The 22,886-nt window shown below is 39.4% G+C and overlaps 1 protein-coding gene across 5 annotated transcripts in view; it reads left to right on the top strand.

Moving 5' to 3' along the window:
• The window catches only part of AOPEP (aminopeptidase O (putative)), a 175,532-nt gene that overhangs the window by 141,674 nt on the left and 10,972 nt on the right, over positions 1–22,886 (top strand). For all 5 annotated transcript variants that reach the window (XR_010031312.1, XM_063181029.1, XM_063181032.1 and 2 more), the window contains one exon: positions 10,124–10,240. Coding sequence is in view for 4 of the 5 variants with exons in the window: in XM_063181029.1 (XP_063037099.1) it covers positions 10,124–10,240 (117 nt within the window). In the remaining variant the exon portion in view is untranslated. The remainder of the gene's footprint in view (positions 1–10,123; positions 10,241–22,886) is intronic.

Here is a 22,886-nt window from a genome sequence, read left to right on the forward strand (position 1 = left end):
GCAGAGTGTAGCACTTACCACGTTTTAAACTCATTTTATCTGATAATTACTTCTGAAAACATTAGTATTTCAACTAATTTCTTGGGTTTGGTTTGCTTTTTTTTTTTAAAGTTCTGTTCCTGCATGCACTAATGGTGTGCAAGTGCTGCCTCAAGCCACTTGCATTCCTTCGAGCTAAAAAATCCGTAAGTCAAACTGCAGTTTGGAAAAGTTCATGTCCAGCAAGTTTGAGCTTGGATTATTTTTATACTTAGTTTCAATGCTCCTGTATAGGAAAAATATAGACTTTAAAATATAGGTTTTGAAAGAGAAAATTAGGCAGTGACATCCTTGCTAGTAATTATAATGTCTTTTTACATAGCACTGGGCATAATAACCATGTTGTGCAACACTTGTTCTCATATATTTTAAGGGGTTGATTTTGGGTTTTTTTCCAGTGTTAGTTGTCTTTTGCAACAATTTAAATTAAAACCTTATCCATATTTTTAAAATCAGGAATAAAAAGTAGTGGGATACACTTCTGTTCCGTTCCATATCACACTCATCACAATAGGATTTGAGTAGCCTTCACAAAAGTATTAAGCAGTTAACTTTTGTCATGTATTTCATTGTCTTATCCTCTGCTCCTGGAGAGGGCTATATGCTGTGAAGCATTTTGTTTCAGAAAGGGTTTTTTGGGAGGTAGAATTGGTGGCTTTTTTTTTTCCCTTTAAGTACACTTTGCTATGTATTTGTAGTAGAGCAGGCAAAACTGAGAAACTTGGCCTACATCTGGAGTGAGAGGTGGTGATGCTTGTGACCACTCTTAGGCGACAGCGCCAGTTTTGGGACAACTCATTGAAAAGATCAGGTGCCTTTTCAAGAAGTTGGTGTGCTTTGAGTGGAGAATTGTGAAGTGGAGGAAGTGCCTGGCTGTGATCTTTGGGCAGCAATCTGCAGCAGCTGCCTCAGAGTCATCAGTGATTATATGGGTATTGGTGGGAAACACAAAAAAACTTGAAAACCAGGTAACCATACACAATCTGTGTTGCTAGTCATGGTGCAGTGTTCAGTGACAGTTATCTTCCAAAGTGCCAAAGGCTTTCTTTTGGGATGATGAGGCACTTGGGCTGAGAAGTGACACCAGCTGTGGAACTAGGTGACTTTCCACCACAGCAAAAAGAGTTCTTTCAGACAACTGATAGTTTTAGTCATGGCCATTGTGAGATCTTAGTTAAAAGAATTCTAGAAGCTGATGGTAGTGGCTTGGCATCTCTGCATCTGTGATCAATGGGGACAGTTTCATGACTGCAAATTCTATATACTGCTTTTCTAGATTCCCAGCAGCACCTGTTCTTAGGTTTAGACTGTTAGAAGTACATGTGTTTTAAGGTTGTCCATGATTAAGACTTTCTTGGTGGTATGTGTGTATTTCTGAAACTGGAGTTCATTCGGTCTCATCAATTGCATTCTCAACAAATGAAAAAACCCCCAAGACCAACACCCAAAACAACAACCAATGAGCAAACAACAAAAGGACTCTAAAAGAAAAAGGGATCAAATGTATGTGGTGTGTTGAAAAATTGTTGTGAGTATGCACAGGCTGTGTTGGACACACAGTCCACCAGAGCCAGATTTCAGAAAAGAGAGAAAATATGGATCTGGAAATGCAGTTTCTCTACAAATGTTAAAAGATACAGGGCATAATTAAATATGAAAGCCTTCATTATCTGTTGTTCTGAAATCAGAAAGAGTAGAAAAGAAAATCAATTCTTGCGGATTCCAGTAGTAAAGGGTTAAGAAATGGAAGTGCAGGATCCCATCTGTGCTTTAATGCTTTCGTCCAGGAAGGCTTGAGACATTGTTAGTGCTTTATGATGAATCTCAGACAGCCCTCCCTGAAGTGGTGGTGTATCCTGCAGCCCCAGCGTGAGCTGAGTGGAATTGATAAAACTTCCTTCAGCACAGCCATAGTGAAAGCTTTGAAGACAAAGAAAAGTTATTTTCTCTCCCTTTCTTTAGGTCCTTTCTCTGAATTCCAGCTGTTTGGGGCATCTAGTAGGTACTAGATGTAGTACCTTTATACTTGATTTACCAGAAAGGAATGTGTTCTGGTAAAGAAGCTGAGATTTTCCCAAGAGCTGAGCACACCATAAGAGAGTTGGAAAACGTGTAGTGAATTCCTTGAAGATAATCCTAGCTGAACTCTGGGCATTGACTGAGTCTTGCTTTGGTAGGTATAGACAGAACGAATTTCTGTGCCAGGAATTGCCAAATGTGTACCAAACTTTCAAGGAAAAGGATTATACTTCTTCAAGCTGGCCCTTGGTCAGTTCTCTTGTAAGAATATTTCATTCTGAAGAGGTATCTTAATGTCCTGGATTAGTTTCCAGAGATGGGATTTTTCATTTTCAGTGCTGGGTGGTGAGGTTACTTGCCCAGTAATTTGCTAGAAAAATTAGTTAATTTCTTAGATTCTCAGGTTTTTGTCTTTTTCTTCTAGTACTTAGAATGAGAAGAATAAAGGAAATCTGTTTGGGTGCTGAGGGTGTTCTCGCTGACAGTTGTGGCTCATATTCCATCGTTATCTTCTTCAGCTCTTCATTTTTCAATATCTGCTGTAGTCTGTCACTTTCTTTAATGTCTCAGAGGCCACTTGGTAGCCAGGTGGTTTCAGAGGATCTAGGTGTTGGTCATACAAGGTGAGATGGTTTATACTGCCACTGATCAGCTTAAGCACATGATTTGGAGCATTGAGATCTACACTGTTTTGGGTGGGCAAATTAGGAGGCAGATACTTGCACTTCAGCATCTGTTACAATGTGTGTATTAAATCTTTCCACCAATTGCTAAGATTTGGTGGTCTTTTCTATGAATCCTCTAATAGGTAATAGTCAAATAATCTGGAAAATAAAACAAATATTCTCCTTGGCTTTGTTCTTTGCAGTTAGATGAATAGTTCACTGAACCAGCAGTGCCTCTGCTGGGTGTGCTGTTAGATGAGAAAAGGTGGTCTAAATGCCAGCTGCTCACAGGTGGTGAGCACTAACCACAGGGCTGATATTCTGATCCTTCCTCTGCACTGCTGGGGACTCCTGAGATCGAGTGAAGGGATGACTGAAGATCTTGCTGTTGCCAGTGTCAGCAACAACAGAAGCTTTGGTTTGTGTCACAGTAATGCTGTCTGTGAAGTGTGTTTTGAGATGTGGAATTTGGCTTACTGTGTCAATTTTCTCTTGGTGTGGCCATTTCATCTGAAAGCAGGAGCAGCACATCCTGGAAGCATCATAGTAACTGGCAGGGCTGGTAATCTGCATAGAATAGAGAATGTGTAGCCTATTATGCATGAAAGGGAATTATTGTGCTTGAGGGCAAAGTTACAGTGAAATGTTTCTTTGAGAAAGCTAAGGTTGAGAAAAGCACTGCATAACATGACTGAACCTGTAGTGGAAGACACCTGTTTTTCATTTTGCTGGCTCAGCAGAATTTTAGATCATGAAGGTTTAATAATTTTGGACATTCAGTGCATTTATCTTAGATTGCAGATGTTGAATTTCTTTGTAAGTGGATCTTCTCTCCACAAAGTAAATTATGGGAAAATACTTCATACCAAAGCCTAAGAAAAAGTTCCAGTTCATGGGCTGGTAGCAGTGGCTGGCCTTTTGATAATATTACCAGTAATGTGTAACCAGAATATCAGACACAGAATGTAAAACAGCAATTTGTTTCCTTCATTCAGCAGTGTTTTCATATTTGCGGCCAGAACAAACCAAACCTTTGTGTTTTAGTATGTGTTGGCCTTAAAATTATTCCTGACAGAGCTTATCTGCTTTCAGAAAACAGCCTTAATTTTGCTATTATAAAGAGGAAAGTAACTGGGAACAAAATGCCAGTGCAATTGTTTATTAAATAAATTGGTCTGTGTCATTTTTATGTTATACTAGTAAGAAGTAGGTGATGCCAGATATGAATGTCCCAGAAAAAGCATTTTGAAGTATAACACAAGTGAAATGTTGATCAACTTGTTGGAATTACTAATTTTTGAAATAAGGCCCTTTGAAGCAAAGTTCATAGGAATGTATTTTTCATTATAATTACCAGGTACAGTTCCTGGTTTGTGTTTTTAAAATAGTTGTGTTCAAAAATGAATTGCTGAGCATAGAAAGAGCCAACTGAACAGATACAGATAAACCACACACAGTGGGAAGAGATATCATACAAGTGCAGTTCATAAGTAGATGAGAATATGTTACAGACTGAGATATTTTGCTTTTAAATATAGTGAGGACTAGTTATCTTTCATAAACATTGAAAGGGGAGCTGACTTTTCATCAAGGGAGAAGTCAACAAACTGGCCTAAATGAAGTTGAGCAGAGCTGTCTTTTTCACTACGTGCTGGTGAAATTTGTCAGCCTGTGGCAAAGATGGGCTTTATTTTGCAAGCCAGTTCAAAGCGTATTTCAGCTGCAGAATACGTTCCCCCCCTGCATATTAATCAAACAGCAGACTAGTTCTTTCAGAGTTAAACTCTTTTCACTAGTATATTGCACTACTGTACTTAACAATTGTAAATGTGGACATTTTTTAATTGATATTTATTTATATGCTAGTTGATATGAATACATTTTAGCCCTTGGTGGGGGGGACATACCTTGTGTTCATTTAAAAGAAGTCACTGTGCTGATCAGCATCGGAAGAATATTGAGATAGACAATGAAAACATCTGGCTAAAAACATGGTTGAGTAAACAGTGCTTTTTTGAATTTTCAAGCTACCAATTTGCTTAACAGTTTGAGGAATAAGGGGATTTGCTCTACAACACTTTTATTTAGTTGCAGCCCGCAGAAAAAAGCATTCAAGGCAGTGGGGGAGAGTTTATAAAATGAGATTCATTCGGGGATTTGTTTGACCATGTGAAGTAAAACTGCAGAGATGATCTGGACCTATAAATCCTGTCTCCTGGACTAGTAGCATTGCTTTCTTGACTGAAGTTTATGAGGAGATGGAACAGGCTGCACAAGGTTGAGTCACTCTCTCTGGAGGTATTTAAAAAAAACATTTAGACTTGGTGCTTAGGGACACAGTTTAATGGTCAACATTGCAGTGCTGGGTTAGTGGTTGTACTCGGTGATATTAGAGGTCTTTTCCAACCTAAATGTTTCTGTGATCAATTTTTTTCTGAAGGGAACTATTCACAACTGAGCTATGGAGTGGGGGTTTTCTCTTTCTTTCCTAAGAGGGGAGTGGGAAGGAATTTGGTTTGACTTGGGAAAACACTGTAAATATATAAATGAAAATACCTTTTGTGTTTTTGGGGATAGGACACAAGATTATCTTCCACCAAGTACAGGAGAAATATACTTATGTGTGCCTTAAAAACTTTAAACATTTCTGTGTAATTTTCAAAGACCAAATTGCTTTAATTCTCTATAAGGCCTTGTTTTTCTTGTATTTCAGCCAGCTTTTTTCAGTGCACAGTAGTGATTTTTTTTTCCTTCTCCCCCCTGTTTTTTGCTCAGTGTAAACAGTTCCTTGCTGTGGTTACACAGACAAATATAGCAGAGAACCCTTTTCTCAGAGAAGATTCTCCCTGTGCATTTTTTAACCATTTTTGGGAAGAATTGATCTATTTGTGCATGCGAGAGAGGGAGGCAGTAGCTGTAAATTGAAGTGACATCATATATATTACTCCCATTGATCCACTTTTAGACTAGAGCCAGGATAAAAGGAAATGGCATCAGGGAGGAAGTATGCTCATTTAGGCGCAGATCCCAGTGTGATAATGGAGTAATAATAGAAATCACGCCACTGTCAATCGGTTGCTGCATTAGTCTGAGGCAGATTTTCCCTCCAAGGAGGCTTTCAATGACTTCATTCAAGTGCAGGCAGGAGCAAATGGGATATTCAACATACCAGCTGTACAACTTTAGTGATTTGTGTCCTGGTGGAGGGGTGCAGTGCAAGTGCTGGTGCTGTGGATCAACTCAAGTAGATATATATGTGTCACATTTCATGGCTGAAAGGTCAGTAGTCAAATGTTTCAGTGGCAATTTTTTTTCCTAGTATAAAGGGTGAATCGTGCATTTATCGTGTTTGTTAATTTAGGAATTGATAAATACTCTCTTACGTGTGGGTGGTCTTCGGGCATGTGAGATCGATGACCTCTATAGCTGCTATACCAGATCTCTGAAGGGGAAAGATTTGTTTTCTTTGTGCTTTTTACAGATTAGGGGTTGTACTTTGAAAATTCATAGTTTTGTTCAAAGATTATTTGTAGAGGACCTTTCAAACCTACTAATCTAGTAAGATACTCTTGTAACACAGTATAATGGCTTAAGTGTTTTGTGTACTGATATGAATAAAATACGGAGTATGCTTTTCTTACTTCCAAGAGATTTAGTATACAGTGGATATCAGTTATATTTTCAATTAGTTTATGTTTTCTTTATTTCTTTCATCTTGCATTTTTTAAATACAGAGCCAGTTTTAATATTCCCTATCACTCACAGTTTGTTTTAAGGGTAATAGCCTCTTTACTGGAGTTGCCACATCAGGTAACTTAGGGGAAGCAGAGAACAAATGGTTGTTTAGTGGCAGAACAAAGTGAACTCTTTCAGAAGGCTGAAGAGTTGGAGGAGAAGTCTTACAGTCTTAAGGGCAAGATAATATATACTGTGCTGGGATACAGCTTTATAGAGGGGATGATGTTTAATTACATGGGACATGAGAGGAAACCTCTAGTGTGCTTGATTACAACATATTCATTTATATCCTCTTTGTAGTGTCCATAGTCACAGCTGGGGGAGGGCCAGCCCTGAGAAAAGTAATATGATTTCTATGCAGCAGGCATAGGTTGGGCAGGAACTATCTACTTTACAGTATAAATAGATGCTGTTGCAGCAGTTTGACATAATGAAAACTATTTCTTGATCCTTGCCACATTTCGTGATTGAAACAATCTGCTTTCATAATTGCATATGTTTGAACATTTTGATTGTGTATATTCCAGTTCAGAGTATGAGGGGGTTATTTTTATTTTATTTTATGAGGAGCACTGAAATTTTGCATTTACGGTGTTATGGCTGTTTTCGGAATGTTTTCAGCCTGAAGACACAACTTGAGAGTGTAATGATTGTCCTGCTGTAACTTGCTGTGTCTGTGTTGTGTACTTTTCTGTGGGTGTTAGATATTCAATATGCATTCACAGAATATGAGTTGTTGTAAAGGAAAGTGGTTATACAGTTCTTGAAAAGAAATTTGCATTTAGGTCTCTACAGTATTTATGTTTAGATTAACATAAGGCAAGGACCTCTTTGTATTAAGCATGAGGCAAACAAATTGAAAATTGACAACATGCACCCCAAACAATTCTCCTGGTATGAAAGATGGAAAGTAACAGGTGGGCAGGACAAATAAGAATGGTGGTAGGAAAACAAAAAACAGTGAGAGGGGGGTTTCTGAGAGAAAACTCAAGTGCAATTTTTGAAGCTTATTTATAACCATTAAAAGACTGCTTTGGTGAGAATGATACTCATATTGTTGTGTGTGGGGAAAAGAAAATGTCTGCGACCCTGAATGAATTTTGTAGCAGCTGGTGTCATGAAACTCTGGTTGCGATTTTCTGTCTCTTGGCCTAAGTTAGGGTTTTAAAGCAGAGTCTCTTTTATTGAAAGGAAAGGTTAAAAGTGTAGATGGGAACGTTCTTCCTTTTCTGTCAGAAACGGGTCGGAGAACAGACCGTAACAGCGGTGCACAGTAGTGCCTCTGCAGGGAGAGGCCTGCCCGCCCGCGCTCCCCTGCCAGCGCCGGCCCTCTCTGCCCGTGTTCACTGGCTCCTGCCTTGGACTCTGACTAATCCGTGAGATAGAAACTGGGATGGAAGGTGCCATCTTGGGCACCTGGAACGTGGGAAAACAGCAGAAGCCATGGTCTTATTCATAGAATCACAGCAGATGTTCAGTTTGAAGGGGCCCACAAGGATCATCGAGTCCAATACCTGGCCTTGTACAGGACACTTCAGTAATCACGCCATATGCCTGACAGCATTGTCCAAACACTTCATGCACTCTTGGTTTTGTTTGTTTGTTTTATTGGGGTTTGTTTGTTTGTTTTGCTGACTCTCAGAGTTTAGCCAGTAATTCTGAAAAAACTTAGCCATGATGCAGCACTAGACAGATGTAAATTCAGGGCATGGCTGCTACTCTGCTGTTGCTCTTTTGTTTGCTTCTGTAATGCTGCCTTAAACAATAGCTTTTCGTGGGTGAATCTGTGTAGCTATTATACTGCAGATACGTTATAAAATACTCAGCTGTTCTACATACCTATGTATTCAAGCAACTGTTCCATAGCTTCTGCAAATTAAGTATTGTTCCTCTGTCTTTTTAGTTAACAGTGAAAACTGTCTAGATCAGAAGTTACCTTTCTTTGTGTGGTGTTGTGCAACATTTTGTATTTTATTAATGTTCAGAATTAATTGCTTTTCCAAGTAGTGTCACTTCCCAGAAACTTTCCCTGTTTTATTTTTTAACTTGTCTCACCAACCCCTGGCAGCTGCTGTTAGACTTCGTAATAAGTATTTAAGCTGATATTTTACTAGTTGTCCTGAAATGAAATATTCAATATTTTTAAATATTGAATTTTAAATAATGACCACTTTAAAAAATACCATGTGATTGGCAGGCTTTGGTATATTACTTACAAAATATTTCACTAAGTGCTAGTAAGATGTGGGATATTTTCAATCTTCAGGAATACAACTTTACCAATAAAAAATGGAAAGAAATCAAAATGCAAAGAAACCAAAGCATTACCATTATAGACATGCCCTTTCCTCTTTATTCTGATTTAGATACTAGTCTAAAAAGGAAGAAAATGACATGTTGCTAAATTAGTTATTAATGTAGATATTTAACAGATTAAGACTTATCAGAAGATCCTGGGTATCTTCATGGACTCAGAGATCTGAGATCAGAAGTCTGGTCTTGCTCAGTGCACATAAACAGCCCTGGCTGTGGGATGTGTTGTTGGAAGAGGCATTGTCTGTAGCTGACTTCTTTTCATGCTTGCTTAGTGCGTTGTCTCAGCAAAGCAGACATGGGCAAGACAGCGAGGTGGTAAGAGAAAATCACCAGATGTGGTGAAAGCTGGGAGTACTGTCAAAGTAGCAGGATGTCTTTTTTATTAGTCTGTCTCAAGAACATTAGAAGTGAGCAGGATTGGTTTCTTTTTGTATGCAAAAGCTTTACTGACATTCTTTTGCCTTTCCCCTTCCTCGCCTGGTGCCCTGCAATGATGAATAGTGGGGAAAGTTTTGGGACATATAACAAACTTCTGACTGATCACCTTGGAGCCTGAATTTCCAAGAGATGTTTCCTGGCAGCTGGTGCAATTTCTCTGTGAGCTCTGTTTGAATTATTTATTTGTTCATCCAATAAGCCTATTAAACAGAGCACTTAAGCACTGGCTACAACAGAATCTTGTGCTTTTTTTTTAGATTACATTAGGTTCCAGTTCAAAATGATAGGTCCATGAGTCAAGAAACTAACTGAAACTACTGAATATATATCTGTGTGTAGATGCTGTACTGTGTGTGCCACAAATACAACATTCATGCATATTTCCCATGAAAGGATGGATGGTTTGTGACTCATTGCACTAAAATATGCCTCAGAATGTGTTTTTACAACAGTTGTTTGGTGGGTCACTTATTTTGTGTGGCGTTTCTTTGTTCAGTGCAAACAAATCACTCAAATGCTTGTATATCAGATAAAAACACCACTCTAAAAATTATACGTTCATACCCCTCATTGATTTCTCAAATTATACACTGTAAATTATTCTCTCTTCAAACCCAAACAAAATAAAATTACTTATTTTATGCATTCCATAAAGATCTTACTTATCAAGCTATGATTCTATTTCAATAAGACAAGCATGTTTTAGATGTGCCCCAGCACAGTCTTCCAGAACACAGACACATAAACCCTGAGGTTTTTCAGAAACCAGCTAGAGATCCAAGTTGTATTTAAAGCACATGCTGGAAGTACACAGGTTACCACACACTTGTCCTCTTTACTTTGTTTCCATTAACATTGCTCAGCCAGTAGAGATCTTCATTCACACATGGCATTTATTTTTCTTTTAGCTTCTCCCTGACCAGCTGGTCTTACTTCTGGAGTTTCTCTTGGAGGAGAAGACATTGTGTCCTAGAATACTGCAGTGCTTAGAGAGAACCTACCAGCTCCAGGAGCAAGATGCTGAGGTAAGTCATGTAAAAATAAATCTCTCTAATGTATGCCACTGTGTTGTTGACTAGGAAAAACAGTGTTCCACTAGGAACCAGGCTCACTACAGGATTTTTTTTTTTCATGTCTGAATCTGAAATTGAATGATCCTAACTCCAGTATTGTTGCATCTTCATGTGCCATAATAACTCAGTGTTTCTCTGTGTTTTGTGTAGGTAGGTTCAGGTGTGTTTTGCATACTGTGGTAGTAAAATACAGCACAACCCAGATGTCCAAACTATTTTACATGTACATTAGGCAGCACATTTGTTCAAGTGTTAAATTTTTCACTAAGTTTTTCTGTGTAGTGGAGCCTAGTTTGTTTTTGTTGTGATATGTCTCCAAATGTAATCATGTCTGTTTTAGTCTAAAATTATTTTTCCCCATTATCAGCTGGTATTGTTCCTCTTTGCTTGCTCCAAAGTCTCACTCAGGATTTAGGAAAGTTAGCTTTCCAGAGAGACTACAGTGTTTTCTGGTTTGGGGCCTTAATTTAATGTTTTTCTCACTTGCTTCTGCTAAGTACTGGTGACATTAATAGCCCCCAAGGAAAACACTGCTTTATATGATATCATAAAGGGTAGCATCCCTGCTCCAAAGCGCTTTATGTCTTTGGGAGGCAAACCGGTAAATCTTTATTACCATGTGCAGAGAGGACTCTTTTAAGTCCTATGGTTTTCTTGAGCTGGGAGAGTTCTGAAAATTAATGCAGAAGTGGTGGACGAAAGCACCCTTGTAAACAGCCTTTGCTTCAAGTATGCAGTATTTAGGAGGAGGTAAGAAAGTCAGAGATGAACATAAAGGAGTCTAGAGATGTGTGTGTGTGTTTATGTGTGTACATATATATATATATATGTATGTATGTATGTATGTATGTATGTATAAAATAAGGGTTAATTATGATGTAGCATAGACCAAGCTACTGTGCAATGAAGGAATATGGTGAACTTAACATTTGGCTCCTGTTTATTTAAAAACTACCTTGCAGTAGGTTGCAGAAAGCCTGCTTGACTTACCCTGTTATTCTTGGAACTTTGTGGCAATTATTAGAATTGAAGGAGAGATCAAAATCTGTCTTATTACTCTTACGGCTGAAGTTGCTGTGTGGATGCTTGGAAAGACTCGGAAATCCAAACCTTTACGTAAAGATTGATAAAACAGATATCTACCTTCTCAGAAAAAAATAAATTAAAAAACCCAACATTTCAATTGCTGCTGTTTATTGCACCTTTTTACTTTTTGTTGATACAGTTTTCCAAATGCCAGATTTATTTTTAATTAGTACTTGAACCAACATTTCTTTTTATAGGTATTAGAATACATTTTAATCACATCTGAATACCAGTGAAATGTCAGAAGTTCTATTATGGGAAGAGGAATTAACAGGGACATAGATCAAAGCAATAGCTGTGTTGTTGTTGCTGTTTCATGCCTATGAATTGTCACAACCTTCAGTTTTTCAGTTTTTTCCTTCCTCTTCACTTTCATGCTTTCCTTTTTCCTTGCAGTGTTAATGTAAAAGTACGCAAACAATCTATCAGAATGTTTTTGTGAGAAACCTCCACAAATCATCAAGATTAGGACCTCTATGAAATTAACATAATCTCAATTTTATTTTACAAGGTGAAACCAAGGGTTTAGCAGACAACTCACTTAGAAGTACACCTAAGATAACATTAGCATTAGTATTTTACCAGTCATCAGACCCCAGGCACCCACAGTCCTTTAAAGGGAACCAGCTCCCATGGCCTCATCTAGTCTGAGGAACAGACTATTTGGGCCTCATTTCTTGTATGTGCACGGGGGATTTTTGTTGTTGTAACCCCAGGGCAAAGAACTGCAGTCTGAGCCTGTTCTTGTCTAGATTAAGTTTGTGGATACACAAATCACTTCTAGTGATCCTGCTGTATTACTGGAGTTCAAGTGTCCTCAGTAGCTAAACATCACAAATGGATTATTAAAAATAAAAACATAAAAAACTTGCATGCAGGTCAATTAAAAAAAACCTCTCAGTGTCAGAGGGTTTATTCCAAGATTTTTGGAAGTGAGGTTGTCAGCTGTGTCCCATCTAGCAGCAAAAAGTTAAGAAATAAACTTGTTTCCTTATTTTTGAAAAGTAGCATTTAAATTCACAATCATCTTCGAGTAGGGATAAGCAATGATATAATGATATGGCCAATAGTGTGAGAGGCTACGTACACAAAGGAGTTTGGGGTTTTTTTATGTATTTTCACAAATTTTGGTCTTAAAATTTGTACATAATAATTTTGAAGATTATTTCTGGGGGTCCATCTGTCCTGCACAAGTACAGCATGGAAAGTCCTTGCCTGGAATGTAAAGGTTGATCTCTCTTGAAGAGATCTTTGCACCTACTCAGTGCAGTTCCTTTCCTCTCAAATTAGGCTTCAATGCAGATACATAGGCTCAATGTCTATCTTCCTACTTGAACAGACATTTGAATGCTTCTTTTAACAAACAAAAAATAAATCACAGGTTAAGTAACATATTTGCAATTCATAATGTCTAACTTTGGAGCCACAAGAGCCAGAACTGTGAATGGCTTAATCACTTTCCAGATAGGTCTGCCCCTAGTCTTGGATGCCAAGAGAGGCTTGTAGGGCGTCTGCCAAATTTCATAATTTGTGACTCCTTTCCACTTTTTGCAGTCCACTTCTGTAACAAATAATTATTTCATTTTCCATTTATTCCTCAAACCTTGGAACATCTGAGAAGACACAAAACTACAAGTTTGTTTTCAAAAGTTTAAATTCATTGATCTGAGCTCTTTGAATTGAGCATATCCAAGAGATCTTTGTTTTAAAAGCAATAAAGGTTTCAAAGTTTATCGCCATTTCCCGTCTTTTCTCTCTGTGCCTTCAGCCCATTGTGGCTCAGCCAAGTAGTGTCAGACAAGTGGGAAGCAATTGGATTGTGTCCTCAATTTTCTCTTCCTGTTCCCCCTGTCTTGTTGTGCTGCTTCCCACTACATAACAAAATAACTCATGCACAGGCTACATCTCCATGACATACCACATCCTGCATTGAAGAGAAGCATTATAGAAGCTGGCTGTATTTTGAACATGACAAAGTCCAGCTGTAAGTTCAGCTGGCTGAGGAGAAATAGGATATGTTATAAAGCAGCAGCTACAGTTGCCATCAGACCGCACAGTGGGATAATAAAATTTAAAGTGGGTCTGCTGTTGTTTTTGTCTTGTTTCTTTCCAAAGTGGCTGTTCTAGACAGCTGTTTCATTTATTCAATATCTAGCGTCTGGCAGAATGTGGAGAGTTGGTCTACATGGAAAGTTTTGGGTGTCTAGTATTTTTTAAAATCAGTCTGACCTTGATGACATCTCTTCTGATATGACAGTGCAATCTTATCTCATTTGAATAAGCTATTGAGAACTTCCATATAAATAAAGTGGAGTAAATCATTTACGAAAGCACCATGAGATCTGGGTTAACAGTCAATGAATCTCTTAGCTAGGTGAGTCCTCTCATTACTCCCCTTATTTCTGTTCTTCATTTGGCCAAAGGCCTGTAACTTGTGGGCACACAAGGGCACAGAATGGCTGAGTAACCTGCAAAATAATGAAAAATGTGACAGGAAGATCACAGCCATAGGAGAAGAACAGTGGGTGTGACACTTTCAGTCCTATTTAATACTTGGTGATATTTCTGCAAGTGTGTTTTACTTGTTGCTGAATTATCTAAGTGGTGATAAAAAGTACAGAATGTGGATGGAGCAGAAATATTTATGGTGTACTTCCCCAGATTTTTCACTGTAGAGTTAGCTTTCCTTTCTTTCCTACTGCAGATATCACTTTTTTCTTGCCTGCACAGCATATGGAAAGTTGCTTTGTTGTGTTTCCTTGTCTCAGCAAGCAGATTGAAATGCTCTTCACTTATATAATGCTTTCCCTGTATTTGGGATCATAATGTGGTATATTTTGGGGAGAAAAGAGAAACTAGAACTCTTTCTGGTGTAAATGTGAGTAGAATGAGTTAAGATCATAATATCATCAGTCATGTGGGTGGCATAAAGCTGTTCTCGCACAAGTACTTCATTGTGCATGAGGTCTGCCTGTGTGACCAAGGCTGTGAAGTGATGGCATCTTATTTCACTGACAGAAATGCACACAAACCATCTAAGGTGCTTATCATCCTACAAGTGGTGAGAATTCTGTTATGGCAAAATAACTGTGGTTCATTGATCTTTCCTAGCCTGTGAAAAGCTGGCAGATGTGGAAGTACAAATGAATTTTTGTAATTTCCCATCTGATGGTGACTGTGTTGAGCTGAGCACATTCTCAGGTTGCATAATTCAGCTGTCCTGCGGATTGTGGATGGGCATTGTTTGAAGGCACGCTTATGGAACAGAGCTGGGTGGACAGCACCGTAAAACTGGGTGGGAAAAGGGAACTGCTTGGGAAAGGTCAGTGCACGCTTGAAGAAGGCACTTGGTGAGCTTTACTTTCAGCACAAGCACTGAGCCAGTCCTCCCTTGGGGCAGGGACTCGGAAGCAGTGTTCAGCTTTTGAGTTGAGTTAGTAATGTATTGCAAATACCTCCACAGGCTTGCCAGTCCTTCCTGACTCAGCTGTGTAGCAACAGGTAGGCACGTTTCAGATAGTGGCATTGCAACCACAGGGAGAGAACCACCTGGGTTCTTTTCCTTAACTGATGTCATTGCTGGTATGAAGCACCAAATCAGAAGATAAAAAAGGTGACATCTTGAGCTGATGACTCTGTTACAGGGCATTGCTTTCTAGTGATTTTTTTTCTGCAAGAGTAAAAATAGTTTCTGTACTTATTTTGTATTTAAATATACAGGTTATTACACAGTTTCAGCTCAAGTCAGGAGGAGATGTGTTATTTTGGATAAGACAATATGTTTTGCAGGACTTAGAAATCTACTGTGAAAATTTACCAGGAGTGCAAAATAAATTTCACCTGTCTTTTCCTTTCTGAATATTTTAGTTAAAGCATTATTGTGCTGCTAGACATAAGTATGGCTACATTGAATAATTTTTTATTTGCAATTGAATTACAGTTAGCACATCAGGAACCTGATATAAGTAGTCTAGAAAAGTATAATAAGGAACCTAGAAAAGGCTCTGTAGACGAGTTAGTCTGCAGGGTAGATTTGTTTCTGGCATAAATCATATTTGAGGTTTGTAGACTCAGCCATTACTTTTCATTAAATGAAAAAGAAAGAAGAAATATATGTTTTCACAAAGGGAAATCTCTTTACTATTATCAGTCTGAGGCTTTTCACACACATCCTCACAGAAATACTATTTTTTCCCTGCTCTACTTCCACTTCCTTATGCAAATCCTTGCAAATATATCTCTGTCATAGAAAGCCCTTCCCATTTTCACTAGAAAAAGGGCTAATTTCAGGGTATATTGTAGACTGTCCACTTTGCTGATAAATGTGTTGACTGAAGCCACAGCCACTTGCAACATGGCCTCTGTGATCTTGAAAAAATTTCAGTCTTCACTGTGTTTCATGTTCTTGTTCACGTTACATCTAAATACAATTTGCAGGCTCTTTGGCACAGACAGTATTGGTATTGATATTGATATTGGTTAAGATAGTTTTTCAAAAGCGTGCATTTGCAGGAGTTGGATCTTTTCCCAGTGAAAGGAGCTTAGAAAAGGGTAGATTTTAGGAAGGTGGCACTTGCTTCCCAAAGATGAGGTCCAAAATTCAAAGCTAAGAAAATTGGAACAAGATGAGGGAAAAACGCTTCCAGTGACAGCCATGGGAGTCCTCCCATGAGACTCACTCTGGCTCATGTGCCTATTGTGACTGAGTGGATGTGTTGAGATGAATTTGTAAGACTGGCTGAAGGATAATCTCCAGTAGCTATAATTTGGGTTTGTTTTGTTTCCACATGCAAAGTAGGGGGGCTTTTCCAGCCACTTGAGAAGAACAGAAAATCCCTCCATCAGCATTTGCTGAAGGGTATGATCAGAACACGAGATTTGTGGAGCACTGGAAATAGCTCTCCACCAGTCAGCACTCCTAGTCCCACACCCCTCCAGGAGCCAACAGCAACATGTTTTTTCCAAATGATCTCAGTGGCTGCTGGTGGCATGAGCAGGAGTTTTTGTGCCCTGACTGCTGCCATTACTGGCGCTGTTCACTTATCACCTGATTCTTCTTACCAGTTTTGAACTTAATTTTCTCTGTGTTGCAGTCCAGAAACTTAGCACAAGTTGGAAAGCAGAGGAGCTGATGGTAGGAGGGAACCAAATATGCAACTGGGTTAGTTTGGCATTTTATTACTGCTTTTCCAAAGAATCTGTGGAGGAAGGGGTTGGAGATAATTCTGTGTCCTATTGTCCCACAAGGAGAATGAAGTAGAGTCCTCTGGGCTTCTGAACTCAGACCTAAAGGTTTTCTGAATTGGATGCAATTGCTCTACATAAAGTTTTACTCAATATTTCTTTGTCGGGCAGTATAAACCCGATGCTGTAATACAAACCACCAGCCTTTGTTATGAAATTTTAAAAGTTATTTTATTTACATATATATGATAGCACTGGCATAGTGCCTTTGACAAGGAGGGCGTACTTCTAAAATGCAAACAAAATCCCCTAGCTGTCAGTAGTAGGGATGTTCCTCTGAGGTTTGCTTTCTTTGGCAGGTTTTTTGGTTGGCTTGTTTTGGTTTTTAATTCTGAAAAAAATCTGAAAATATTTTTATTTAAAATAAACTTTTTTTGAGACTTCATCCAAATAGCTTGTCTAATACTTCTCATTCCTGTTTGAAGGCTGGCTGCAGATGCAGGGTATGCCTGAATAGGACCACAATTTGGAAACAATCTTCTGTGCCCTGTGAGGTCTAAATACTTCAAGAAGCAGGACAATTCAAAGGTGCAGATTCTGATATAATTTCTTAACCATGCAGATATGATTCCACCACTGAGTCACTGACTTAATAACATGTGGGTAAAGTCTGCTGTCCTACTTTCAACCCTTGTGCCAGTTGGAGTTGCAGTGTTCTGAGAAAGAAGAGAAATTTTGTTGTGTTTTGTGTGGTGTAAGCATTGTCCTAAGCAACAATCATCACTGCATTCCAGCATCAGGGAATAAAAGAAGTGGAGAAGATGACTAAAAAATGTCAAACACAGAGAAAAATCAAAATGCTCTCATTGCATGAATGAGCATATTTCTTCAGATTTTATAAAATCAATGCATTTTTCACTTAAGAATTTTTGCTGGGCATTGAAAAAGGAAAAATAAGAGTGATGCAAAAGGTCTTTGTCTTTGGAGTAAAAACCTTGTATGTAATTATTCTGAAACTGGAAATCCAGGTTTTAAGCAATGGGAGATTAGAAGGATGTGAGCATGGACTGAGTAGACTGGCTGTGACCTAAGTTATGGAAAAAACAGGCAGCTGCATTGTTCATTGCTTGGAATTTGAGTCTTATTTTCGTATGGAGTTCCAGATTCTGTCTATGACAGTAATCTTGCCTGGAAATAACAAATGTTTTGACCACAGTCACTGTGGGAGACCAAAGATAAAAGGTTTCTTGCCTCTAGCTACAAGACAGGTGAGGTAAAAGCAGAGGGATAAGAGAGAGGGGCATTAGGCAAAGGGGATAGCTTACTGTTGCCTTACAGCAGCCTTTCCTTTTGCTGAACAGGAGATATAATTTAATAATAATTTATAACAGACTGCTGGTGTGCTTATCTGAAACTCTTCAGAGTCTAACTTCTATAAGATGTATATGTTTATGTCCTTTTTTTCCCATTATAAGTTTGGATTTATAAGTTCAGCATGCTTTTATGTGCATATGTAAATAATCTGTGTTGAAACACTTATGCAGACACTATATAGATAAAAATTATAAGCAGACTCTATCTGGAGACAGCCAGAAGAGACAGTGGTAATGAGAAGTGTTTTAATTGCTTGCTATGGTGATAAAAATTTCTGCTGATTCCAGAGATACTGTTGGGATAGTGACAGCTTCAGACTGAAAGAGGGTGGGTGTAGACTAGCTGTTAGGAAAAAATTCTTTACTGTGAGGGTGGTGAGGCGCTGGAACAGGTTTCCCAGAGAGGCTGTGGATGCCCCATCCCTGGCAGGTGTTCAAGGTCAGGTAGGATAAAGCTCTGAGCAACCTGGTGTAGTGAAAGGTTTCCCTGCCACTGGTGGGGGTGTTGGAATGAGGTATCTTAAAGGTCTCTTCCAGCTCAACCCATTCTATGTTCTGTCATAATCTAGCCATTATTGTAGATAGGTGTTTCAGTAGGCTGTTAGAGGGAATGTGGATGGGGCTGTATCTGAGATGGCAGACAGTTGTGTTGCTGCATTTTGGCAAAAGTGTCCATTTGGATGTGAACATGTGCCGCAGCCAAGCTTACCTTCCTGAAGGCATGAGTCTTGTCCCTGCAGTACCCCTCTGATGTTGGCTGCACCTTAGGCTGGGACCTGATTTTCCCTCCCCTCCCTCTGAGGTGCAGGATTTCCTGACCCCCAGCACCCTCTCCATACTCACCCTCAGACTGTGTCTTCACACATGCAGCCATCCTCACCAGAGCACCCTGCCGGGGAGGGAAGGAGCAAGAACTGAGAGCAGGCAAGGTGGCACAAGCATTGTTTCTGTCACCAGCCAGAAGGCAGCCTTGCCCCTGAGAGCTGGCAGCACCACAGCAAAGTGAAGCTCAGCACACATCTCCAGTGAAATTGTTGAAAAGGCAGATGGTGACATCTTTTCTGCCATCTTCATCATGCTGCAAGCTGTGAATGGCACTGGTGCTCCAGCATGCTGAGCAGGCAATAGTGAAAATGCAGGCAAAGGCCTTTGGTTCCAGTATAAATAGTGTATCTATGTTTTAAATTAAGTCTTATTTTTTAAAACCCTTGTTTTTGAAATTAAGTGAGTTAACATGCTGTGTTAAACATTTCCTTACCTTACATGCACTATGATATAGGAGCTGCTCTCCCCAGCGTGGGGACAGTGGCAGCACAAATGTGCATGTTGTGAGAAAAGCCTTCAGGCACCATGTCAATGTGGTCTCTCAGACAGTGCTGTTGAAGCTGTCACACTGCTTTGCTGCTGGTGGCCTTTTCCTCATCTAAACGTTCTACGGGTCCTTTTCCTATAATCACTGTTGGTTTGCTAGAGACCATCCTCTTTTGTATCCATCTCCTGTTAGACAGGGTAAGGAGGAGCAGGCTGAAGAGCATTGAGATTACACAATTAGGCATCCCAACCAAGCCTCTTATTCACAGTGACAGCTTTGACATCAGAAGAGAGACAGCCAGTGCCACCTTTGAAAAAGGATTAGACATGGTTTCTTAGTCTCTTGCCTTTTCTGACTTCTTTTGGAAGCTTTTTTTTTCTACCAACACAGCTGTGCTTGATCACAGATGGGGCCCACATAGGGAGAAGAGTGTCTGGTTTGTAATTGGGAGCTCTCTACTGTAAGCCTGAAGTGGGGGGAAAAATAGCATTTGTCTTCTCCGAACAAGTCCTCAGCATTTGCTGCATTGCCAAGAGTGAATCCTCTCCTGAAGTGCTATCCTTTGGTTGCTGTGCCTTTTTGATCACAGCAAGGTTGCCTGCTGCTCTGCCTGGGCTTTCTGAAGCAGCATGTTTTGTGATTTCTGGCTTCTGTTTGGTCATGTAGAAAAGAGCCTCTGTGCTGGCTGTGGGAAAGATTCAGGTTTTATTTGCAGGTGGAAGCGGAGTCATGTTCACAGCCTGTGGAAGCTGATGAGGTTGCTCTTGAGCAAGGCTATGGTACTATATAAACTTCTTAACATCATGTTAGCTAGAACTGTGTGACTGCTAGAACAGGAGCTTGTGGTTGGAGCAGAGGAGAAAGGTCAGGAAGGAAATACATGCCCCTAAGTCACATTTATAAATGTGAGAAGGCTCAAGTGGGCCCCTGCTGCTGCTTGAGGCTTGCACAGCAGCAGAAGCATGCTGCCTGGCCCATGGGCACACTAACACAGGTACAGGTTCAAATGCTGCCAGCTGCCCCACACTCTGCCATTCACCAGGCAACAAAATTTGCCTTTCAGACCTTGATTATGCCACATTTTTTCTCTTCTAATAATAAATATAGGCAGTTGCTGCATGAGCTCTACCCACAGCTCTTCATCAGTGCTGTTAAAGAAGGAGATGGGACTTACATGTCTTTCTCCATTGTTTCCAGCACCCTTCATATGTGCAATTGCTAGATCTCTGCAGAAGTACAAATCAGAAGAAGGAGAATTCATTACAGAAGTAGAATATTGCTACCAATATTGCCAAAATCTAATATCTGATATTCTGCTAAAATTAGCTTTTAAGTGACCTTTTAGTGATCAGCTCATACTACAGGTTTTAAATTATTTTAGACCTCTACATAGTCCTCCTCAAAATTACAATTAGCTCCTGACAAAGTTTTGATCTGCCAGCTCATTACTGCCCTAGGGTTTCCTGAACGACCATGCTTTTTTTTTTTCTGTTTTGCTGGGGTGTCAGTGGGCTGAGATACTCATGCAGTGCTGCACAGCAGGAAGGGAGGTTGTCCAAGGGGGCAGGAATGGCATGTACAATCCCTTGTACATGGGGCTGCTTATACAATCAGTGATGTCAAATGCAGAGCATGGTGGAGATCCATGAGCTCAATCTGCCTGAGGTCCAGCTACTGAACTGTGGTTCATTCTAGTACTCAAATAAAATAGCCATTTTTAAAATTAGAAATGTTATCATCATTTTGGCCGTAGCTCTGGAAAACTAAGGGTTTTATACTGAAACAGAGCGTTGCACTGTGAGAAACAGCATTAACTGAACCCTGAAGCCATGAGGATCTCAGGGAGAAAAATTGCCTTAAAGATTGCTGCTGCTGTGGTGCTGTATCTGGCCTTTAGATTCTTTGGGCTCTGCAGTACTGTCAGAGCAAGCGCAACAAGACCTGAGAGAAAACTTAGGCTGTGAAGAGTCCAGTTTTCAGTCTAAAACAAAACTAATTTAAGCTGATAGATGGCTTCTTTACTCAGTCTCCTTACAAACTCTTGGCAAACACAATAATCACAATTACAGAATCCTTGTAAAAATGATGAATCCATTCTGCTTGCATCCAGTAGGTTTTTGGCTCTTTGAGTACACTCTTTCAGATTGCCAAACTGATTGTCTCTCAACACAATTATAACACAAAAAACTGGTTCATTCCTCCTGGTGAGCTGCCTCAGCATCCCTCACTTGCACAAGTTTCAATGAAATCAAATTCAACTTCAAAAGTCTGTGTGTACTGTGACATAAAAGATAGAAGTGCCCACTTGAAATTCAGACTATATAGAATGAAAAGCCACTGGTGTATCAAAGAATAACTACTTCAGCTAAGATAGAGGGGAGAAATTGTCATTAAATGCCCTGTAAAATTGGCAGTTCTTAGGTTGCAATTCTTCCATGCTAAACAACTGTAAAATCTGGTTTTTAGTTCAAATATTTTCTGGCATCATTTGTTCCTTAATTAGGTAGGCAAATTATCTAATATTTGAATCCAATTTATTTGTAGATAGGAAGAGACTGGCGATAAATGCTTTCAGATGGAACAGAGAGCATCCAGGTGCTCTGGAATGCTTCTTTATTGTTAATTAAAATTAATCTGTTGTAGCATAGCTTGGTTATTTCAAAAAAATTCTCTATTTTTCCTCTGTGAATTAGAGTGGAGTCTGACCTCTGAGACTCTTTAATTAACGTTTAAGACTCAAGTTGTTAAAATAATTTTTTCAATAGAGTCTCAACCTGTATTTGGTAAAGATCACAGATGCCCCATACCTTTAATAAAGGTTCCCCTTTTCTGGACAATAGTTCTTACTCTATTTCAAATGATCTTTAAGATCTTTTAAGTACATTGTTTTTGTTTTGTCATTTAGATTTGTTGTCTTATGGCGCCTTTTAAATTGGATCCAGCTATTAGCAAAGTGTACTAATTTTCCCTGAAGCTAGACTCCCATTCTGCAAACCAAAAGCTTAGTAAAGTCTAACTTTTTTTCTCCCTTTAATAAAGGCATGGTTTAAATTACTTGTTTTGTAAATCTTATGGGTAGACCTCAGAAGTAATTTTTTTTTTTTTTGGCTTGTATGCAACTCTGAGAATTAGACTTAGTTATCCTTAAGGGTTCCTTCCAACTTAGCTGTGATTCTGTGAGGTTCTGTGATTCATGTGAGGAAAGGCCAAAGACTTGAGTTTGTTCAGCCTGGTGAAGAGAAGGAGTGACCTAATTGCAGCCATCTTGTACCTGAAGGGAGCCTGTGAGAACGATGAAGAGGGACTGTTTGCAAGAGTGTATAGTGACAGGACAAGGGGGAATGGCTTGAAACTGAGAGTAGCCTTAGATTAGATATTTGAAAAACTTCTTTACTCTGAAAGTGGACAGATGCTGGAACAGGTTTCCCATAGAAATTTCCCCTTGTGTGGAAATTGCCCCATCCAAGACCAAGGCTGCATGGGGCTTTGAGCTACCTGATCTAGTGGAAGGTATCCCTGCCATGGCAGGAGGGTTGAAACTACATCATTCTTAAAGTCCTTTTAAACACATTCCATTCTATGATTCTGTGATTGTGTGGGCCAGGGGAGAATAACATGGATTAGGCAAAACAATTTATCACCT

Source organism: Melospiza melodia, chromosome Z (assembly GCF_035770615.1).
Source record: "Melospiza melodia melodia isolate bMelMel2 chromosome Z, bMelMel2.pri, whole genome shotgun sequence".
NCBI classification, from domain to species: domain Eukaryota; kingdom Metazoa; phylum Chordata; class Aves; order Passeriformes; family Passerellidae; genus Melospiza; species Melospiza melodia.